This window comes from Hippopotamus amphibius, chromosome 3 (assembly GCF_030028045.1).
Source record: "Hippopotamus amphibius kiboko isolate mHipAmp2 chromosome 3, mHipAmp2.hap2, whole genome shotgun sequence".
In the NCBI taxonomy this organism is placed as follows: Eukaryota; Metazoa; Chordata; class Mammalia; order Artiodactyla; family Hippopotamidae; genus Hippopotamus; species Hippopotamus amphibius.
Genome location: NC_080188.1, coordinates 151,066,354 through 151,089,382, shown reverse-complemented (window position 1 = coordinate 151,089,382; position 23,029 = coordinate 151,066,354). Strand labels below are relative to the sequence as shown.

The 23,029-nt window shown below is 37.3% G+C and overlaps 1 protein-coding gene and 1 long non-coding RNA gene across 5 annotated transcripts in view; one reads left to right on the top strand and one right to left on the bottom strand.

The window, feature by feature from the left end:
• Positions 1-22,713, top strand: part of WDR64 (WD repeat domain 64) — a 153,518-nt gene extending 130,805 nt beyond the window's left edge. For both annotated transcript variants that reach the window (XM_057728227.1, XM_057728228.1), the window contains 5 exons: positions 7,440-7,628; positions 10,162-10,267; positions 13,136-13,216; positions 14,059-14,172; positions 22,630-22,713. In XM_057728227.1, the coding sequence (XP_057584210.1) occupies positions 7,440-7,628; positions 10,162-10,267; positions 13,136-13,216; positions 14,059-14,172; positions 22,630-22,713 (574 nt within the window). The remainder of the gene's footprint in view (positions 1-7,439; positions 7,629-10,161; positions 10,268-13,135; positions 13,217-14,058; positions 14,173-22,629) is intronic.
• The window catches only part of LOC130849382 (uncharacterized), an 81,227-nt gene that overhangs the window by 19,137 nt on the left and 39,061 nt on the right, over positions 1-23,029 (bottom strand). For 2 of the 3 annotated variants that reach the window (XR_009052731.1, XR_009052730.1), the window contains exons 3-4: positions 22,612-22,990; positions 6,796-10,271 (exon numbers count right to left, since the gene is read on the bottom strand). This is a non-coding gene — a long non-coding RNA (uncharacterized LOC130849382). Of the gene's footprint in view, positions 1-6,795; positions 10,272-22,611; positions 22,991-23,029 lie in introns of those variants that run through there. The other variant, XR_009052732.1, reaches the window with a different exon arrangement.

Sequence of the window (23,029 nt, the reverse complement as noted above, 5' to 3'; positions counted from 1 at the left end):
ATTCAAATGGATGAGTGGGAAAAACCTACAACCAAGAAAACTCGAACCAGCAAGGATCTCATTCAGAGTCAACGGAGAAATCAAGCTTTACAGACAAGCAAAAGCTAAGAGAATCAGCACCACCAAACCAGCTTTACAACAAATGCTAAAGGAACTTCTCTAGGCAGAAAAGGAAAGGCCACAACTAGAAACAAGAAAATTACAAATGGAAAACTCACCAGTAAAGGAAAATATGCAGTAAAGGTAAGAAATCATCCACACACAATTATGATAGCAAAACCAGCAATCATGATGAGAGGAGAATACAAATGCAGAATATTGGAAATGCATTTGAAACTTAAGAGATCAGTGACTTAAAACAATCTTGTTTATATGTAGACTGCTATATCAAAACCTCATGGTAACTGCACACCAAAAATTGACCATAGACACACACACAAAAAGAAAAAGGTATCTAAGCACAACAATAAAGTTAGTTATCAAATCACAAGAGAAGAGAACAAAAGAGGAGTAAAAAAGACCTACAAAAACACATTCAAAACAACTAACAAAATGGCAGTAAGAACATGCATATCAATAATTACCTCAAATGTAAATGGATTAAGTGCTCCAACCAAAAGACATAAACTGGCCGAATGTACACAATAACAAGACACACATATATGCTGTCTGCGAAAGACCCACTTCAGATCTAGGGACACATACAGACTGAAAGTGAAGGGATGGAAAAATGTTTTCCATGCAAATGGAAATCAAATAAAGCTGGAGTAGCAATACTCATATCAGAAAAAGTAGACTTAAAAATAAAGACTGCTGAAAGAGACAAAGAAGGACACTACATAATGATCAAGGGATCAATCCAAGAAGAATACATAACAATTATAAATATATATGTGCCCAACATAGGAGCACCTCAATATATAAGGCAAATGCTACAACTGTAAAAGGAGAAATCAACATTAACACAATAATAGTGTGGGATTTAACACCCAATTTCATCAATGGATAGATCATTCAGACAGACAATCCCTAAGGCAACACAGGCCTTAAGTGACACATTAGAGCAGATGGACTTAATTAATAATTATAGAGCATTCCATTTATAGAGCATTCTTTTCAAGTGCATATGGAACATTTTCCTGGATAGATCACACGCTGGGCCATAAAGCAAGACTCGATAAATTTAAGGAAATTGAAATCACATCAGGCATCTTTTCCAACCACAATGCTATGAGATTAGAAATCAACTACAAGGAAAAAAAACTGTAAAACACACAAACATGTGGTGGCTAAACCATATGCTTCTAAACAAATAATGGATCACTGAAGAAATGAAAGAGGAAACCAAAATATGCCTAGAGACAAATGAGAATGAAAGCATGATGATCCAAAACCTATGTGACACAGCGAAAGCAGTTCTAGGAGGGAAGTTCATAGCAATAAAATCATACCTCAGGAAATAAGAAAAATCTTAAATAAACAACCTAAACTTACACCTAAAGCAGCTGGAAAAAGAAGAACAAGCAAAACCCAAAGTTAGTAAATGGATAGAAATCATAAAGATCAGAGTAGAAATACATGAAATTAGAGATGAAGAAAACAATAGAAAAGATCAATGAAACTAAAAGTTCATTCTTTGAAAAGATCAACAAAATTGATAAGGCTTTAGCCAGACTCATAAAGAAAAAGAGGGAGAGGGTTCAAATCAATAAAATTAGAAATGAAAAAGGAGAAGTTACAAAGAACACCACAGAAATACAAAGGATTGGAACTTCCTCCATGGTCCAGTGGTTAAGAATCTGCCTTCCAATGCAGGGGATGCAGGTTTGATCCCTGACCAGGGAATTAAGATCCCACATGCCACAGGGCAACTAAGCCTGTGTGCTGCAACTACTGAGCCCATGCACTCTAGAGCCCGTGCACCACAACTAGAGAGCCCATGTGCCACAACTACTTAGCCCATTCACTCTGGAGCCTGTGCAGCACAACTAGAGAGAAGCCCATGTGCCACAATTAGAGAAACACCTGCGCTGCAAACTAAAGATCCTGCAGGCTGCAGTGCAGACTCTGTGTGCCACAACTAATACTCAACACAGCCAAATAAAATAATTTTTTTAAAAAAGAAATACAATGGATCATAAGAGAATGCTACCAGCAACTATATGCCAATAAAATGGACAATCTAGAAGAAATGGACAAATTCTTAGAGAGGTACAATCTCCCAAGACTGTACCAGGAAGAAATAGAAAACATGAACAGACCAATCACAAATACTGAAGTTGCAACTGTGATTTAAAAACTCCCAACAAAGAAAACTCCAGGAGAAGATGGCTTTACAGGTGAATTCTATCAAATGTTTAGAGAAGAGTTAACACCTATCCTTCTGAAACTATTCCAAAAAAATCACAGGGAAAGGAACAGTCCCAAACTCACTCTATGAGTCCACCATAACCCTGATACCAAAACCAAAGTTACCACAAGAAAAGAAAATTACAGGCCAATATCACTGATGAACATAGATGAAAAATACTTAACAAAATAATAGCAAACTGAATCCAACAATACATTAAAAGAATCATACACCCTTTATCCCAGGGCTGCAAGGATTTTTCAATATCCACAGATTAAACAGTGTGATACACCACATCAACAATTTGCAAATAAAAACCATATGATCATCTCAATAGATCCAGAAAAAGCTTTTGACAAAATTCAATACCATTTATGATAAAAGCTCTCCAGAAAGTGGTCATAGAAGGAACCTACATCAACATAATAAAGGCCATATATGACAAACCTATAGTTAACATTGTACTCAACAGTGAAAAGGTGAAAGCATTTCCTCTAAGATGAGGAACAAGACAAGGATGTCCACTCTTACCACTTTTATTCAACATAGTTTTGGAAGTCCTAGCCATGGCAATCAGAGAAGAAAAAGAAATAAAGAGAATCCAAATTGGAAAAGAAATAAAACTGGCACTGTTTGCAGATGACATGATATTATGCATAGAAAATCCTAAAAAAAAAGAAAAGAAAAAAAAGCTACTAGGAAACTACTAGAGCACATTAATGAATTTGATAAAGTTGCAGGATACAAAAAAATAACAGAAATCTGTTTCATTTCTACTAACAACAAAAGATCAGAAAGAGAAATTAAAGAAAAAATACCATTTAGTATTGCTTCCAAAAGAGTAAAATACCTAAAAATAAACCTGCAAAAGATCTGTACTGTGAAAACTATAAGACACTGATGAAAGAAATTGTAGATGACACAAAAGGATGGAAAGATATACCATGTTCTTGGATTGGAAGTCTCAATATTATCAAAGTGACTGTACTACCCAAGGCAATCTACAGATTCAATGCAATCCCTATGAAATTACTAATGGCATTTTTCACAGAACTAGAGACAAAAAATGTTATAATTTGTATGGAGACACAAAAGACCCTGAACAGCCAAAGCAACATTGAGAAAGAAAAATAGAGCTGGAGGAATCAGGCTCCCTGTCTTTAGAGTATATTACAAAGCTACAGCCATGAAAACAGTATGGTACTGGCACAACAGCAGAAATATAGATCAATGGAACAGAATAGAAAGCATAGAAATAAACCCATGCACCTGTGGTCTAATAATCTATGACAAAGAAGGCAAGAATATACAAAGGAGAAAAGACAGTCTCTTCAATAAATGATTCTGGGAAAACTGGACAGCTCCATGTGAAAAAATGAAACTAGAACATTCTTTAACACCTTACAAAAAAATAAACTAAAAATGGATTAAAGACCTAAATGTAAACCAGTTACTATAAAACTCTTAGAGGAAAATATAGGCTGAACACTCTTTGACATAAATCAGAGCAAAATCTTTTTCAATCTGTCTCCTAGAGTAATGGGAATAAAAACAAAAATAAATAGATGGGACTTAAACTCAAAAGCTTTTGCACACCAAAGGAAGCCATAAGCAAAATGAAAAGATAACCCACAGAATGGGAGAAAATATTTGCAAACAATGCAACTGACAAGGGATTAATCTCCAAAATTTACAAAGAACTCATGTGACAAAATATCAAAAAATAAACAAACCAATCAAAAAATGGGCAGAAGATCTAAATAGACATTTCTCTGCAGAAGACATACAGATGGTCAAGAGGCACATGAAAAGATGCTCAATATCGCTAATTATTGGAGAAATGCAAATCAAAACTCCAATGAGATATCACCTCACACCAGTCAGAATGGCCATCTTCAAAATGTCTACAAATAACATATGCTGGAGAGGGTATGGAGAAAAGGGAACCCTCCTACACTGTTGGTGGGCATGTAAATTGGTACAGCCACTATGGAGAACATTAAGGAGGTTCCTTAAGAAACTAAAAATAGAGCTATCACATGACGCAGCAATCCCACTCCTTGGCATATATCCCAAGAAAAACATGGTCTAAAAGAAAATATGCACCCCAATGTTCATTGCAGCACTGTTTACAATAGCCAAGACATGGAAAAAACCTAAATGTCCATTGACAGATGAATGGATAAAGAAGATGTGGTATGTATACACAATGGAATATTACTCAGCCACTAAAAAGAAAGAAAGAAAGCCTTCTGCAGCAACATGGATGGACCGGGAGATTATCATACTAAGTGAAGTCAGACACAGAAAGACAAATATCATGATATTGCTTATATGCAGAATCTTTAAAAAAAATAATACAAATGAACTTATTTTAAAAAACAGAAACAGACTCACAGACTTAGAGAATGAACTTCTGGTTACCAGGGCGGAGGGGAGGGGATAGATTGGGAATTTGGGACTGACATGTACACACTGCTATATTCATAGTAGATAACCAACAAAGACCTAGTATATAGCGCAGGGAACTCTGCCCAATACTCCATAATAACCTAAATGGGAAAAGAATTTGAAAAAGAATAGATGCATGTCTATGTATAACTGTCACTCTGTTGTACACCTGAAACCAACACAACATTGTTACTCAACTATGCACCAATATAAAATAAAAATTAAAAGAAAAACAATTACATTAAAAAAATCATGATAATGAATTGTCCTTTTAAGGGCATAAACTTAGGTAAGAACAAGAGAGGTAAAGAGGCTTCGAAGTGTTTTAGAGAGTTTAAACATAATGAAGACGAAAAGGAAGAAATATTTTATGTTGCATGAATGACCCTGGTCTGAAATTCAAAGAACCATAGCTAGCTGTATGAGCTTGAGGCTGGTGATTTAGGCAGGGAGAAGTCCAGGTAGCATGTAGCAGACATTGTTCTGGGTTTGGATCTGCACCTTAAAATAAACAGCCACCAAAGAATTTTAAGTGGGTGATTAACATAATTTGAGTTACATTTAAAAAATAAGAATGTGTGGGGAATGGATTTTGGAGCAGTAAAAGTGGGAACAAAGAGACTGGTTAGATGTCTGTGGTGAATATAGTGGCATGAACTAGGGGAGTGGTAACAGTGCTGGGAATAAATATTTTGAATTTGAGAACTATGTAGGAGGTAAAATCCAGAATATATGAACTGTAACAGAAAGAGAAGGTAAGAGATGTCAAGAATGACTCCCGGCATTAAAAAAGTAGGTGAGTGTTGGTGCCATTCATTGAGAGAGGAGGCACTAAAAAAGGAAAATATTTGGAATATGCAAAGATGAAATACTTTTGTAAGTGTTGAGTTCACGGTGAATTTGGGGTAAGGTCTTATTTGAGGGCAAACAGAGCTGCTTCCTCTGTCAAAGAGGGGATCTGTTGTTTTATTCAAAGGAAAAACGAATTGACATGAAAATTACATTTAGTTATTGTAGATGTTTTTCACAACTCTGTCCCTTGAGTCTCTGCTCCAGCTTATTTTCAGCTACCTGTCATCAGAAGTGTTAACTGGGCATTGTAATGCATACACACACCACACACACACACACACACACACACACACACACACACACACACACACACACACACACTCCTCATGTGGTACATGTGTGCACAGTTCTGTTGTTATAAGCATTTCCTGCTAAAACCAGTTAGCCTTGGCATGGAGAAATTACTGTTACGATTCCTTCAAGTGAAGCTATCCCTAAATACTCAGTTCAAAAACCTAGCTCTATTAATAGCTATCTCAGAATATAGTTCTCTTCATAAATAAGTCCTGCTAATACTAGCTGCCACTTTCTAAAGGAGTAGGAAATTTTAACACTCTAAATCTTGTTTGTCAAAAAGATTGATTTTGTAACAGGAAAAAGCATAATAAAGACTTAGCTCTGGGACAGAGGTTAGAAAGGGCTAAGGATCCATACCTGAGGTGCAGAAATCCAGGCTGAGAGACAGGATCAGTCATTCCGGAGAGTTTCACATGGAGTAGGAAACACCGCAAAACAAGGAGTCCAAAAGTTACAGCAATCATTGCCTCCAGCAGAATGAATTTAGAGTTGTCCTGAAGTTAGTCCCTCACCCCTCTAACTTCTGTGTTGAAAGGGCTAGCCCATTTCCCTCTGGTCAAGCCTCTGGGAAGCCCATGAGAACATCTATGTAGCACTGGGGAACTAAATATGAAAGGAATGGTACACTCTCAGGATACTGTCAGGTGTGAGGGTTCCTGACTGGATACCTCTGCTCTACCTACTCCTCAGTGCCCACCTCTTTGATCTGGGATACCACTTGTACTTTGTGGAATCTACTCTTAATTCATTTAGATTACTCTCCTCCTGGGTCATTGAGGCAGGTATGTTATGATTGTTTCTGTAATTTGCTACTTTAAGCCTGAAATCAAGCCAGAAATGGAAGATCTGCCAAACGTTATTTTATTTGTGTTTTATTTACATATTAGCACATACTCCTGCTAATGACGTTCTGTATGACTTTAAACCATAGAAGGATATAAAAAAATTTTAGAAGGACGTCTTGGGGTGAAATAATACATTTGGATAAAGAAACACTTCTTTTGCCACTTTATTGCAGAACTCAGTTGTAAAAGATCGTATGGTATTTCCACAATAGCAGGAAATGTGGATGGAGGTTGAGATGATTTTGGTAAGAGTAAAACCATTAGTAGCTATCTCCTCCCATAAGTTCTACTGATGCTGATACAGAAAGTAGACAGCTGAGATATGGCTCATTCTACAGCCTAATTCAACTGACAAGTCAACATGAGAGCGTTTTATTTTGGGAAAAATCTATTTCCTGTCTTCTGGAACGGTTATCATTAACTATAGATTTAAATTGACATACACAAAATTGTTGTAGATTATAATTCTAACTGATAAAAATGTTTATGTTATGATTAGTGCCATATATTTAATAGGAAGAGTCCTGGACTCGAGTTTAAAATCCCTGTTGGGCCAGTGAAAATCTACATAAATGAAGTAATAAATGGAATAACTTTCACTGAGTTCCAGTTACTTTCTTCTCCCTACCTTTGCCTTTCCCCAGGCTCTGGCATGCCCTCAATGGTCATTACTGCGGTTATTTTGGACAGCGAAGAATCTTTGAGATATCACAGACAAGTTATTTTATTTTGCCGTGTGATGTTAATGAATATCCCATAGAAATAAAAGAAGAAAGCAAGTTCACAGAGAAGAAACAAAAATATGAATATCCTCTGGTATTTGACCGGCAAAAGTAAGAACATTTGGTTTTCTTTAGATGAGCAGATGAAATTAAACTATATGATACTGTGACACTGCTGAACATGGAGAATTCAAAGGTGAAAAGCCCAGAACTTTTCAATAATTTTGCAATTAAGTGGAAGGGAGAAGTAAGTAAGCAAAAGCTATAATTTGGTATAGTAATACCTCTAGGAACATCAGTTCTTAAAATAATCACAGAGGGGCAGATAGGATTTAATTGAAGAAAGACCAAAGAGGCAATTGCCTAAGCAAAGGCACTAAATAGTGAAAGATTATGTTGTAGTCTTTCAAGGCTTGGAGTCCAGGGAGCAAGTAGGGAGGATATGCTAGGAAATAAAGCAAGAAAAATCTGTTGGGGCCAAAGCACAATAAGACTTTTATGGGTCAACACAAGGATTTTTAACTTTATAGAAATCACTGTGACAGAATACATAAGGGGAAAAGCAGGTCTGAAGAAAAAGATGTTGAGTTTGGTTTTGGACAGGTTTAAGTCTGAGATGTTTGCGGGACTTCCAAGTGGATATATTTAATCTGTCTGGAGCTCCCAAAAGACCTATAGGTAAAGACTTTGGTGTCATCAGCATAGTAGTATTTTCAATGTGGATAAGTCACTTAGGTCCTGTGTATAGAGTGAGAAAAGATAGAAAACTGAGGAAGAAATCAAAAAATAGCCTGTAAAAGAGCAGGCCAAAGAAAAGAAACCAGTGAAAAACATTAAGAAGGAATAGCCAACATGTTGAAAGGGAAGTTATAAACAAGTGATGTGATGAAAATCAAAGGAGGAGAGAGTAAGAAAAGCGGTAGAGAGGATATATTCGTAGAATGCGACAGTGAAATCACATAGGACAATAGAAAAGTAAACACTGGATTTGGCATGTCTGTCAGCTGAAAGGTCACTGATGATTCCAGAGAGTGAAATTTCAAAAAGTGATGGGTAAAAATCACATCATCATAGCTGAGAAATAAATAAGAGATGTCAGGTGATGACAGTATAGGTTACTTTGCAAGGAAGTCAAATAGCTGTAAGGTTGAAGACAAGTTTCCTGAGTTTGTTTGTGGGGAAGATTTGAACATGCTTAAAGCTGTAAGAGACGGAGGATAGTCCCCCAGAAAAGAATAAAATATTGGTAAAATACTGTTTTATGTTTTTGCAAAGCTCAGTCCCAGTTTTGACCATGGCTGAATATTTGTTATAATGGAAGAGACTGGTGGTCTTCTGAGCTTTTAACATCAGCAAAACTCAGCCCTAGATGGCAGATGTCTAAATGTCTAGCCCTCACAGGACCGGACTGCCTAGACTGGTAATATCCAGCAGACCAGAACTGGAATAGCTGACAAGATGAGTCCAAAGTGGGAAGAATCAGAGTGGACTAAGACAAAGTCTTTTAGGGAAATCCTGAGTGAGTCAAAGCTGGGGAGACACAATGCCATCATCTAGTCCAAAAGTTGGTAGAATGGCTGTAAATAGGAATTGAAGCTAAGAATCATAAGCCACACAGAATGTGGTTCAAAACAGGAACAGTTTGGGAACAGTTAACAGGAGTTCCAAATGACTGCCAAAATCACATTGAAGTGTTCAAGTCTTCCCTTGGCTGAGCAGTAAGGAGCACTGGGGAAGAAGTCTGGCTAAAACATAAAAGGTGGTGTAGCAGAGCCAAGACTCATCAGGATATGATAAAGTTCACCAAGCAAAGCTGATCAATCTCCTCAGGTAATTGCTGAGACTTGAGCATCCATGTATCTTAGTACTTAAAACATTATATTCTAATTTGTTAATATGCATCTACATCACTATTCTCTGAGTTCCTTGAGGACAAGGACCATGTTTTATACATCTTTATATATCCAGTTCTTAGCTCAGTGCCAAAGACAAATTAGGCACTCAAAAGATATTATGGAACAAATAAAGAATGACTAATAGAGAACATTACAACCAGAGGCAAGAGATATAATGATAGATACAGAAGTATGAAACAGTATGATATATTTGGGATAGCTTAAAATAGAGTCATGTTCACATTTTGTTATAAGTAAATAATTATGTCTTGTCTGTAGCAAATCAGGCCTTATTCTGTAGAAGTACTCCATTTTAGAACATACTATTTATTATCTTTAAAAAATGTTTTTAATACTTAGTTATGACTTTTAATATATACCATAAGTAAGTTTTAACTATAGTGAAAGCTGATCTGAGTCACAAAAAAATCAAACATTTGTTTTATACCAGAGATTTCCTCATCCTTACTACACAGTTTTTTCTCCCCCAATGGCTATTAATGAATTTAACTACATGGAATGTTCAGGTTTAGTAGAATCTCTGTGGTTTCTTTGGAGGGAAATCTGGGAAGCCAAGTGGAATAAGAGTTAAGTGCAAAGGTCATCTCATTAGGACTGGTGCCATGGGAGCCAGAGAATTTGGAGGCCCAGACAAAGAAGGACATGATGGATACTTGCTGAGTAGGCAGAAAATAAAAGGCATGTATGTCCTTAACCATTTGTGTGTGTGTGTGTATCTTTATACGCAGATGGCAAAAAATGAGCTCAATGTCTTTGCTCTTCAAACGTACACCTCCTAAGGCCTTTGAAGTGGAACGTGATTTTAAGTTTTTCAAGTCTCTTTCTTCTCCCAAGGTACCTTTAAAACAAACAAACAAAAAAACTTTGCTTATTTTTTTAAATTTAGATGTCCGGTGTATTAGTTTTCTATCGCTGCTGTTACATATCACTACAAGCTTGGTGGCTTAAACAATACAAATTAGTTATTTCACAATCCTGTAGGTCAGAAGTCTGACTTGGGTCTCACTGGTATTGCCAGAGCTGTGTTCCTTTCCGGAGGCTCTAGGGGAGAATCTCATGCTCCTTAGTTTGTGGTCCCCATCCTTCATCTTCAAAGCCAGAAATGTTGAGGGAGAGTGGGGGTTAGGGGGTGGTGGGATGAATTGGGAGATTGGGGTTGACGTATATGTGCTAATATGTATAAAACAGATAAGGCATAAAAATTTTATTTCCAAAAAAAAAGAAAAAAAAAAGCCAGAAATGTTGCATCTCTCTGCCCATTCTTCTGTGGTTACATGTCTCTCCGACCAGTGGGAAATGGTCTCTGATTTTAAAAATTCCTATAAGTAGATTGGGTCCACTTGGATAATCCATAACAACTCGTGCATCAGGTCCCTAACCTTAGCCACAGCTGCAGAGTCCCTTCTGCCAAGTGAGGCGATATATTCACAGATTGGGGGTGGGAGGGATAGGGTGTGAATATCCTTGGTTGCCATCATTCTGCCTATCACAGACAGACACACTTTTCTTCAGTGCAGAAATAGGAGAGCAATGTACACTTCTAAACTTCTAAAACTTCTAAAAAATGGATATAGCACGAGTCATTAGGCGAAAGTCTGGCATTAGTTAGTTAAAATAGATTTCCCCAAGATTTTCCACAATACAAACCAAACTTACCTCCCATTAAAACTTACCTCCCGCTTCTAACCTCAGTTGCCCAACCCTCTATAAATCAGACTAATTGTTGTTTTCCTAAACATGTCTCTCAGTTGTCCTTCCCTGTGGTCCACCTGGGCTACCCTTGCCATATCCGTGGTCTCTCTCTGTCAAACTCCATCCCACTTTGTAACGGACAAAGTATTAGTATCCAGAATAGGAAAAAGTAAGAAGAAAAGATAGTCCAATTTAAAAACTGGTTAAATACTTGAATAGATGCTTCAGGAAAGAAAAAAAAATTAGCAATAAACACATGAAAAGATGCTCAGCCTTACTAGCAATCATGGAAACACACATCAATAATATCATTACATAGCATTTTACACCCACCAGATTGGCAAATATCAAAAAGCCTGACAAACGGTGTGCGTTTGGAAAAATCAGAACACTAATCTGCTGGTGGAAGCAGTGTAAATTGCTAGAATCACTTTGGAAAATCATGTGACAGGCATTATCTAGTAAACTTGAAAATAGGCATACTCTACTAAGTAGAAATTCTTGAGCATGTGCTTAGGAGGCAGGAGCAAGAGAACTCAGAGCAGTACTGTTTATAACAGCAAAACCTGAAAGCAGCTTAAATGCTTATCAACAGTATAATTGGTAACTAAATTATGGCATATTTATAAATTGAAATACTATGAATCAGTAAAAATATGAATTAGAATAACACTCACCTACACAAATGAATGTTTGAAACATACTACTGAATGATAAAAGTTTTGCATAAAAATATATACAAAATGATTTCATTCAGAAAAAAATAGAGGCAAAACTAAATAAAATATTGTTTTAGCAAAAAAGCATTAAAGGCAAAATTGTATAAATAAAAGCAAGAGAATTAAGAATACAACATTCAGATTGTCATTATGTTTGAGAGCAGGTGAAAAGGACTGGGAATGGCACACTGAAAATCTCAAAGTTGAGGGTATTGTTCCAATTTGTAAAACAGAGCAGTGTTCATTATGTCATTATTCTTTCACAGCATCAACTTCATGTTTAACAAATATTTAAAACTTTTTAAATGAAACAATTTTTATAAATCCTAGCTTTCTGTCCAAGGGGAACTCAGATAGTTTCTCCCAGAGGACAGGGTGACAGGCAGGAAAGGGGCTGGCTGTAGAATGTAACAGACTTAGGTTTAATCTTAGATGTTATTTTATCTAATAACTAATAGTCTAATCCTTCAAAGAGTTGTTGTGAGGATTAAATGAGAAAATGTATATGAGGTACATCATAGGTACTCAATAAATGTTAATTCCACTTTCCCCAAAGGCCCCAATCTCTCCCTGCTTTGTGTCTCATAACATGTTCACTTACCATATTCTACATGAACTAGAATTACTGGTATACTTACTCTTCTCACCTCCACCAACAAATCATAAGCTCTTTATGGGCAAAGATACATGTATAGCACATAACAAATGCTCAGTTTTGTTGACTAGCATAACCTAAAAATAAAGATTGGTACTTGCTTTTAATATTCTCTTTCAATTGGAAGAGATAACTTTTTAAGTAATTTAACTGAAATATTAAATAAATTTGGGGAAATCTTTAGAAAGGTTTTAAAGCTCTTGAAACAATTGAATGCACCCAATATTAGAAGGCTTGCCCTCCTCTTACCACACCTTTATCTTCTCAGTTGGTTGGTAAAATAACAAAGGGTTAATGCTCAAGGTAAGATACCTTTCACTTAGGAATCTCTGATTTCTACCAGCAATTTTGTTTTGCCCATTTCTTTTCATTATCAATTGTGTAATATTTATCTATTCACTTATTTTCTGATAATCTTTTTGACATATTATCAGTAATAATAACACAGTAGCACTAAATCTTATATTTGAGTGGCACCTTACTATATACATTTGATCCTCATAGCTCATCAACAGGGAAAGAATTTGCTTAAGATCATGCAGCTGATAAGTGACAGAGTCACAGAATTTGAATCCAGGAATTTTGCCACTGGTGTAATGTGCCCTTTTCATTAAACATTCACTCCTCATTTTGCAGATTCGAAGACATGCCTTGGAAGGTTTCATGACTGAAAACAGAGAGGCAGGGATTGTTTTTGGTTCTCTGCCTATATATAGGGTGAGTTGGAGGTATATAGGACTAGAGTGGTTACAGAACAATAGGGAATCTGACATCTCATTCCTGACCCTGGGCTAAAAAGCAAAGTTGGAGAAAATCACATAACCAAGCATAATGATGGCTCCATAAACATGTTGTATCCCATCCCAGAGAAGTCTTCAGTTCTGAGTGTCAACGGCCTTGATCACTTGTCTCTGTCATTCCACATTGAACAATACTACAGAAAACTATTTCAAACTTTGCTGGCTCTTCATCACCTACAGGATAAAATCCAAATGCCTTTAGCCTGGCATACAAACCTCTCATGATCTGATCTCTGCCTGAACTGTATAATAACCCCATTTTCCACCACATTCTCCCATGTACCCTATACTCCAGCTATGCTAAATTACTTACCATTCCTTAAGTATCACTGTACTTCCCTCTTCTGTGACTTTGCCTGTGCTGCCCCTCTGCCCATAACTCATCCACCCCTTGTTTCCCTCCAAATCGCTACTCATCCTTCAAGTCTTCAACCCAGATAACCTCTGTTAAATTAGAGTTAATTAATTAACCAGGAATAATAAATCAAAGACAAAATATTACAACTTAATCTTAACCTATTGTTTCTTAAAATGTTATTTCTCTTTCCCAAGAACATGTTGATACCTTTACAGGTATCAAATACTTAAACTACAGATGATGCTAAGGGTAAAATATCAGAATTAATAGTGAGCTCATGGGAAGGTGGGTATATTTTAAAGCAGTTGGACCTTCTCGCTTCCTATTCACCCAACTCATGAATTCACATTATAGAAGTTATCACTTATAAGTATGTCTAACTCTTTACTTATGGCTTCTAGGTACCAAGCCCCACTAGTCTAAGATTCCTTCCACTAATTGGTTCAGAAGCACAAAGGGAGTCTTCAGATGGCATTCCAGGAAAGAAGAAGGGAGGCCATGTTCAACATGAAAAAGTGAGTTAGTACTTAGAATTCCATAGTGTATCCCATTTCTGTTTGGACTGTTTCTTATTTCTGGGCCTAAAATTATCTCATTTCCTACTCTGTTTACAAATATTCCAGGATGGGGACTTCTCTGGTGGCACAGTGGTTAAGAATCTGCCTCCCAATGCAGGGGACATGGGTTCAAGCCCTGTTCTGGGAAGATCCCATGTACCACAGAGCAACTAAGCCCATGTGCTACAACTACTGAGCCTGTGCTCTAGAGCCTGAGAGCCACAACTACTGAAGCCCTCGTGCCACAACTACTAAAGCCCATGCACCTAGAGCCTGTGCTCTGCAAGAAGAGAAGCCACCACAATGAAAAGCCCACTCACCTCAACAAAGAGTAGTCCCCACTAGTGGCAACTAGAGAAAGCCCGCACATAGCAACAAAGACCCAACACAGCCAAAAATTAATTAATTAATTAATTAATTAAAAAAATATTCCAGGATGCAGGTGTTTTAGCTTAGTGAGATGGAAATCATGAATTTCCTGGACAGAGAGAGAAATCAAACAGGTCCTCTGAGCCTGAACAAATAACTTTCCTAGAGCTAATTTCAGACTTAACTTCACTGACTAATTTTATTATTTTTTTGAAGCATTGCTTTTTGTTTTTAATTTATTTATGTATTTATTTATTTATTTAATTGGCTGTGTTGGGTCTTTTTTTTGCTGTGCACGGGCTTTCTTTGGTTGCGGTGAGTGGGGGCTACTCTTCATTGTGGTGTGCGGGCTCCTCATTGCTGTGGCTTCTCTTGTTGCAGAGCGCGGGCTCTAGGCACATGGGCTTCAGTAGGTGCAGCACATGGGCTCAATACTTGTGGCTCACGGGCTCTAAAGTGCAGGCTCAATAGTTGTGGCACACGGGCTTAGTTGCTCCGTGGCATGTGGGATCTTCCTGGAGCAGGGCTCGAACCTGTGTCCCCTGCATTGGCAGGCAGATTCTTAAACACTGCGCCACCTAGGAAGCCCTTCACTGACTAATTTTAAAAGCCAGGCAGTATGACATGACATCTGAGGGCTGTGTAGCCATCCTTGCTTCCTAACATTATTGTACCTGCAGGATGGAGTCAAGAATTCAGTAAGTTTCTGGCTCACCAGCCAAGTCAAGGAGAATGTTTTCCATGTATTGGGTTGGCCAAAAAGTGAAAGTAAAATCTTATGGAAAAATCCAAATGAACTTTTGGCCAACTCAATATTAGTATGAAAACTAACACAAAAATTTACAGTTTACATGATATTTCTTTTAATTCTCACAAAAATCATAAAGAAAATGTTATACCCATCATAGAACTGGAAAAAAATGGATCCAAAAGGGAGGTTAAGTGACTGGCCAAAGATCACATAAAATTAAGTGATAACCTGAAGTCAACTTTTTACTCCAAATTTCATGCTCATTCTTTTAAACCAAACAGCCTAAAAAACTCAAACTTAAAACTCTTCTACTAGTTGTAGGAAGTTTATATGAGCTGAACTTAAACTGTGACCATTTATCTAGTTATTAAAATTGATAAAACATTAAGAGGAAGATCTAACATATAGTAATTTTTATTTTTATTTTTTTATTTTTTTAAAGATTTATTTTATTATTTATTTATTTATTTATGGTTGCATTGGGTGTTTGTTGCTGCACATGGGTTTTTCTCTAGTTGTGCAGAGAGGGGACTACTCTTCATTGTGGTGTGAGGGCTTCTCATTGTGGTGGCTTCTTTTGTTGCAGAGCATGGACTCTAAGTGTGTGGGCTTCAGTAGTTGCAGTGAGTGGGCTCAGTAGTTGTGGCTCACAGGCTCCAGAGGGCAGGCTCAGTAGTTGTGGCACATGGGCTTAGATGCTCCCCGGCATGTGGGATTTCCCTGACCTGGGGCTCCAACTTGTGTCCTCTGCATTGGCAGGCAGATTCTTAAACACTGTGCCACCAGGGAAGTCCTATTTTTATTTTTTGGCTGTACAGCACAGAATGTGGGATCTCAGTTACCCAACCAGGGATCAAACTCGTGCCCCCTGCAGTGGAAGCACAGAGACCTAACCACTGGACAACAAGGGAATTCCCTTATCTTTATTTTTAATTTTTATTATATATTGGAGTATAGTTGATTTATAATGTTGTGTTAGTTTCAAGTGTACAACAAATTATTAGGTTACACATATACATATATCTGTTCTTTTTCAGATTCTTTTCCCATATAGGTTATTCCAGAGTATTGTGTAGATTTCCCTGTTGTATACAGTAGGTCTTGGTTAATTATTTTATATATAGTAGTGTGTATATGTTAATTCCAACCTACTATTTTATCCCTCCCCCAACCTTTCCCATTTGGTAACTATAAGTTTGTTTTCTAAGTCTGTTTCTCTTTTATAAATAAATTCATTTATATCATTTTTTAGATTACACATGTACTTAATATCATCTTTGTCCTTCTCTGACTTTCTTCACTTAGTGTGATAACCTCTAGGTCCATCTGTGTTGCCATAAATGGCATTATTTCATTCTTTTTTATGGCTAATGTTCCATTATATATATATACCACATCTTCTTTATCATTCATGTCAATGGACATTTAGGTTGCTTCCATGTCTTGGCTATTGTAAACAGTGCTGCAATGAACATTGGGGTGCATGCATTTTTTGAAGTATGGTTTTCTCCAGATAAATGCCCAGGAGTGGGATTGCTGGGTCATATGGTAGTTCAATTTTAATTTTTTAAGGAACCTCTGTACTGTTCTCCACAGTGGCTGTACCAATTTACATTCCCACCAACAATATAGGAGGGTTCCCCTTTCTCCACATCCTCTCCAGTATTTATTGTTTGTAGACTTTTTGAAGATGGCCATTCTGACTGGTGTGAGGTAATATCTCATTGTAGTTTTGATTTGCATTTCTCTAATAATTAGTGATGTTTTCATGTGCTTCTTAGCCATCTGTATGTTTTCTGTGGAGAAATGCCTATTTAGGCCTTCTGCTCATTTTTTGATTGGTTTGTTTAGTTTTTTGATATTGAGCCTCATGACCTGTTTGTAAATTTTGGAGATTAATCCCTTGTCGGTTGCATTGTTTGCAAATATTTTATCCCATTCTGTGAGTCATCATTTTGTTTATGGTTTCCTTTGGTGTGCAAAAGCTTTTAAGTGCCATTTGTTTATTTTTGTTTTATTTTTATTACTCTAGGAGATGGATTGAAAAAGATACTGCTGTGATTTATGTCAAAGTCTGTTCTGCCTATAATTTCCTCTAAGAGTTTTATAGTATCCAGGCTTACATTTAGGCCTTGAATCCATTTTGAGTTTATTTTTGGCTAGGGCTTCCAAAACTATGTTGAATAAAAGCGATAAGAGTGGACATCATTGTCTTGTTCCTGATCTTAGAGGAAATGCTTCTAGCTTTTCATCATTGAGTATGAACTGAGCCGTAGGTCTGTCATAAATTGTCTTTATTATGTTGAGGTAGGTTCCCTCTATGCCCACTTGCTGGAGAGTTTTTATCACAAATGGGTGTTGAATTTTGTCAAAAGCTTTTTCTGGATCTACTGAGATGATCATAAAATTTGTATTCTTCAATTTGTTAATGTAGTGTATCACAATGTTCAGTTAGCAGATACTGAAAAATCCTTGCATCCCTGGAATAAATCCCACCTGATCATGGTGTATGATCCTTTTAATGTATTGTTGGATTCAGTTTGATAGTATTTTGTTGAGGATTTTTGCATCTATGTTCATCAGTGATATTGGCCTCCAATTTTCTTTTCTTGTGGTAACTTTGTCTGGTTTTGGTATCAGGGTGATGGTGGCCTCATAGAATTTTTTTGCAATTTTTTGGAAGCATTTCTGAAGGGTAGATGTTAACTTTTCTCAAATGTTTGAGAGAATTTGCCTGTGAGAACATCAGGTCCTGAACTTTTGTTTGCTGGAAATTTTTTAATCAAAGTTTTGATTTCAGTGCTTGTGATTGATCTGTTCATATTTTCTATTCTTTTCTGGTTCAGTATTGGGAGATTGTGCCTTTCTAAAAATGTGTCCATCTCTTCTAGATTGTCCATTTTAATGGCATATAGTTGCTTGTAGTAGTCTCTTATGATCCTTTGTATTTCTGTGGTGTTCTTTGTAACTTCTCCTTTTTCATTTCTAATTTTATTGATTTGAACCCTCTCCCTCTTTTTCTTGCTGATTCTGGCTAAAGCTTTATCAATTTTGTTGATCTTTTCAAAGAATGAACTTTTAGTTTCATTGATCTTTTCTATTGTTTTCTTCATCTCTAATTTCATATATTTCTACTCTGATCTTTGTGATTTCTATCCATTTACTAACTTTGGGTTTTGCTTGTTCTTCTTTCTCCAGCTCCTTTAGGTGTAAGTTTAGGTTGTTTATTTAAGATTTTTCTTATTTCCAGAGGTATGATTTTATTGCTATGAACTTCCCTCCTAGAACTGCTTTTGCTGTGTCACATAGGTTTTGGGTCATCATGCTTTCATTTTCATTTGTCTCTAGGCATATTTTGGTTTCCTCTTTCATTTCTTCAGTGATCCATTATTTGTTTAGAGGCATATGGTTTAGCCACCACATGTTTGTGTGTTTTACAGTTTTTTTTTCCTTGTAGTTGATTTCTAATCTTATCGCATTGTGGTTGGAAAAGATGCTTGAGGTGATTTCAATTTCCTTAAATTTATCGAGTCTTGCTTTATGGCCCAGTATGTGATCTATCCAGGAAAATGTTCCATATGCACTTGAAAAGAATGCTCTATAAATGGAATGCTCTATAAATATCAATTAAGTCCATCTGCTCTAATGTGTCATTTAAGGCCTGTGTTGCCTTAGAGAGTGTCTGTCTGAATGATCTATCCATTGATGAAAGTGAGGTGTTAAAGTCCCCCACTTTTATTATGTTAATGTTGATTTCTCCTTTTATGGCTGTAGCATTTGCCTTATATATTGAGGTGCTCCTATGTTGGGTGCATATATTTACAATTGTTATGTATTCTTCTTGGATTGATCCCTTGATCATTATGTAGTGTCCTTCTTTGTCTCTTTCAGCAGTCTTTATTTTTAAGTCTACTTTTTCTGATATGAGTATTGCTACTCCAGCTTTATTTGATTTCCATTTGCATGGAAAACATTTTTCCATCCCTTCACTTTCAGTCTGTATGTGTCCCTAGATCTGAAGTAGGTTTCTCACAGACAGCATATATATGTGTCTTGTTACATTTGAGGTAATTATTGATATGCATGTTCTTACTGCCATTTTGTTAGTTGTTTTGAATGTGTTTTCCTAGGCCTTTTTTCTTCCTCTTTTGTTCTCTTCTCTTGTGATTTGATAACTAACTTTATTGTTGTGCTTAGATGCCTTTTTCTTTTTGTGTGTGTGTCTATGGTCGATTTTTGGTGTGCAGTTACCATGAGGTTTTGATATAGCAGTCTACATATAAACAAGATTGTTTTAAGTCACTGATCTCTTAAGTTTCAAATGCATTTCCAATATTCTGCATTTGTACTCCCTTCTTATCACGATTGCTGGTTTTGCTATCATATTTGTGTGTGGATGATTTCCTACCTTACTGCATGTTTGCCTTTACTGGTGAGTTTTCCATTTGTAATTTTCTTGTTTCTAGTTGTGGCCTTTCCTTTTCTACCTAGAGAAGTTCCTTTAGCATTTGTTGTAAAGCTGGTTTGTTGGTGCTGATTCTCTTAGCTTTTGCTTGTCTGTAAAGCTTGATTTCTCCATTGAATCTGAATGAGATCCTTGCTGGTTTGAGTTTTCTTGGTTGAAGGTTTTTCCCATTCATCACTTTAAATATATCATTCCACTCCCTTCTGGTATGCAGAGTTTCTGCTGAGAAATATCCGATAACCTTATGGTAGTTCCCTTGTACATTATTTGTGTTTTTTCTCCTCATTGCTTTCAATATTTTCTATTTATCTTTAATTTTTGTCAATTTGATTAATATGTCTCAGCATGTTCCTCCCTGGGATGCAACTCTGGGACTCTGCATTTCCTGGACTTGGGTGACTGTTTCCCATGTTAGGGAAGTTTTCAGCTATTTTCTCTTCCCATGTTAGGGAAGTTTCCAGCTATTTTTTCTTCAAATAGTTTCTCAGGCCCTTTCTCTCTCTCTTCTCCTTGTGGGACACTTATAATGCAAATGTTGGTGTGTTTAATGTGCTCATAAAGGTCTCAAACTGTCCTAATTTCTTTTCATTCTTTTTTTATTCTTTTCTGTGGCAGTGATTTCCACCATTCTGTCTTTCAGCTCACTTATCTGTTTTTCTACCTCATTTATTATGCTATTGATTCTTTCTGTGGTACTTTTTCATTGCAGTTATTGTATTGTCACACTCTGTTTGTTTGTTCTTTACATCTTCTAGCTCTTTGGTAAACATTTCTTGTTTCTTTTTAGTCTATGCCTCCATTCTTTTTCAAGCTCTGGAATGATCTTTACTGTCATTACTCTGAATTCGTTTTTAGGTATATTGCCTATCTCCACTTCACTTACTTGTTCTTCTGCAGTTTTATCTTGTTCCTTCATCTGGAACATGTTCTTCTGCCATCTCATTTTGTCCACCTTTCAGTTTGCAGTCTCTGTGCCCCAGGCTGCAGGATTGTAGTTCCTCTTGCTTCTGGTACCTGCCCCCTGGTGGCTGAGTCTGGTTTAAGAGGCTTTTGCAGGGTTCCTGGTGGGAGGGACCAGTGCCTGTCTTCTGATGATGGAACTGAATCTTGTCCCTCTGGTGGCCAGAGGCCATGTCAAGGGGTGTGTTTAGAGGCAGCTGTGGGATCAGAAAGACTTTAGGCAGCCTGTGTGCTGATAAGTGGGGCTTTGTTCCTGCTGTGTTTGTTTGGCTTGAGGCATCCCAGCACTGGAGCCTATAGGCTGTTGGGTGGTGCCAGGACTTTGTGTCAAAATGGCAGTCTCCAGGAAAGCCCATGTCCATGAAGATTTCCCAACACCTCCACTACCAGTGTTCTTGTCCTCACAGTGAGCCACAGACACCCCCACTTCTCCAGGAGACCCTCCAAAACCAGCTGGTAGGTCCAGCCCAGGCTTCTATGAAGTGAAGTCACTGCTTTTCCTCCTGGGTCCTGGTGCACATGAGATCTTGTGTGTGCCCTCTAAGAGTTGAGTTTCTGTTTACCCCAGTCCTGGGGAGTTGCTGCAATCAAATCCCATTGGCATTCAAAGGCAAATGCTCTGAAGCGTCTCCTCCCAATGCCAGACCCCCAAACTGGGGAGCCTGATGTGGGGCCTAGAACTCTTGCTCCTGTGGGACAACCTCTGTGATTTAATTATTTTCCAGTTTGTTGATTGCTCACTTAGCAGGTATGTGATTTGACTGTATTGCAAATGTACCTCTCCTACCATCTCATTGTGGCTTCTTGGTCTTTGGAAGTAGAATATCTTTTTTGGTAGATTCCAGTCTTTTTGTTGATGGTTTTTCAGCAGTCAGTTGTGATTTTGATGAGAAGAGCTGAGCTTAAGTCTTTCTACTCCACCATCTTGTCTCCTTTCTGACAAATTTAGACACTTCTTGACCTAAATTTTGAAACCAAATGAGTTTAACTTTTATATGCATGCCTTTCAAAAATATCTAATTCAAAACTAACTTTTTTTTCTCATTTGTGGGATTATCACTTGATTTTATTTTTTTATAAGTCAATGGACTCTGATGATATTAATATACAATATCTATACCTTATAAAAACCTAGCAAGCGTCTTTGTTTTCTCTTATATTAACAAGCCCTTTACAGATTAGGCAGCAAATCCCAAGAATGGGCAACTGCAGAGTTAAATAGTTCTAAAGCCTTTGCTGTTCCACCATGCCCTGCTAGAGCCTCACCTGCTGTTTTTGTTTTTAGAGTTATTATTAATTTATTAATTTTTTTATTTTTGGCTGTGTTGGGTCTTCATTGCTCTCTCAGGGTTTCTCTAGTTGTGGTGAGTGGGGGCTACTTTTTGTTGCAGTGAACGGGCTTCTCACTCTGGTGGCTTCTCTTGTTGCAGAGCACAGGCTCTAGGTGTGTGGGCTTCAGTAGCTGTGGCCCATGGGCTCAGTAGTTGTGGCTCATGGGCTCAGTAGTTGTGGCTCACAGGCTTTAGAGCACAGGCTCAGTTGTTGCGGCACACGGGCTTAGTTGCTCTGCAGTATGTGGGATCTTCCCAGACCAGGGATTGAACCATGTCCCCTGCACTGGCAGGTGGATTCTTAATCACTGCACTACCAGGGAAGTCCCTTTTTGTTGTTGTTGTTGTTGTTGTTGTTTTATAACACTTTTTTTTTTTACCCTAGAGGCACACAGGATAGTTCAGTAAATAACTATACTTTCTTCCTTTAATGCTTTAGGAGGATTAAAATCTCTAAAAAGAAGTGGTACAACTTGACTCTAAAAAATTGTGTTTGTCATATAATGCAGTTACTAACTTACCTGTTCTTTATTTCACAGGTCCAACTGAGGAGAAGTTTGAAAAGAAATTTGGTCCCGCAAATAAACTTGGCTTCTTCTTTCTTCCCAGCCATCCCCAAGTAAAGAGAGAAAAATCAGAAGTGGCTGCTGTTTCCTGAGCTTCACATCAAATGCTCAAGTTCTCAATGATACTCCAGTCTTTATTTCAGGATGAAAGTGAGGGTCTATAAGAGATTATCACCCATCTCTGTATCCTCAGGCCATCCTATTGATGGAAAATATTACTCAGGGTGCTCAGATGGCCTCATCTCTGAATACCAAGGAAGCAGCAAGCAGTCAGTTGACCAACTTCTTTCATACATGGAAATCCACTTACTGAATAGGCAATATTTCTTGTTTACTGTCAGAAAAATGACACATAAAGAAACAAAGAAAGTGA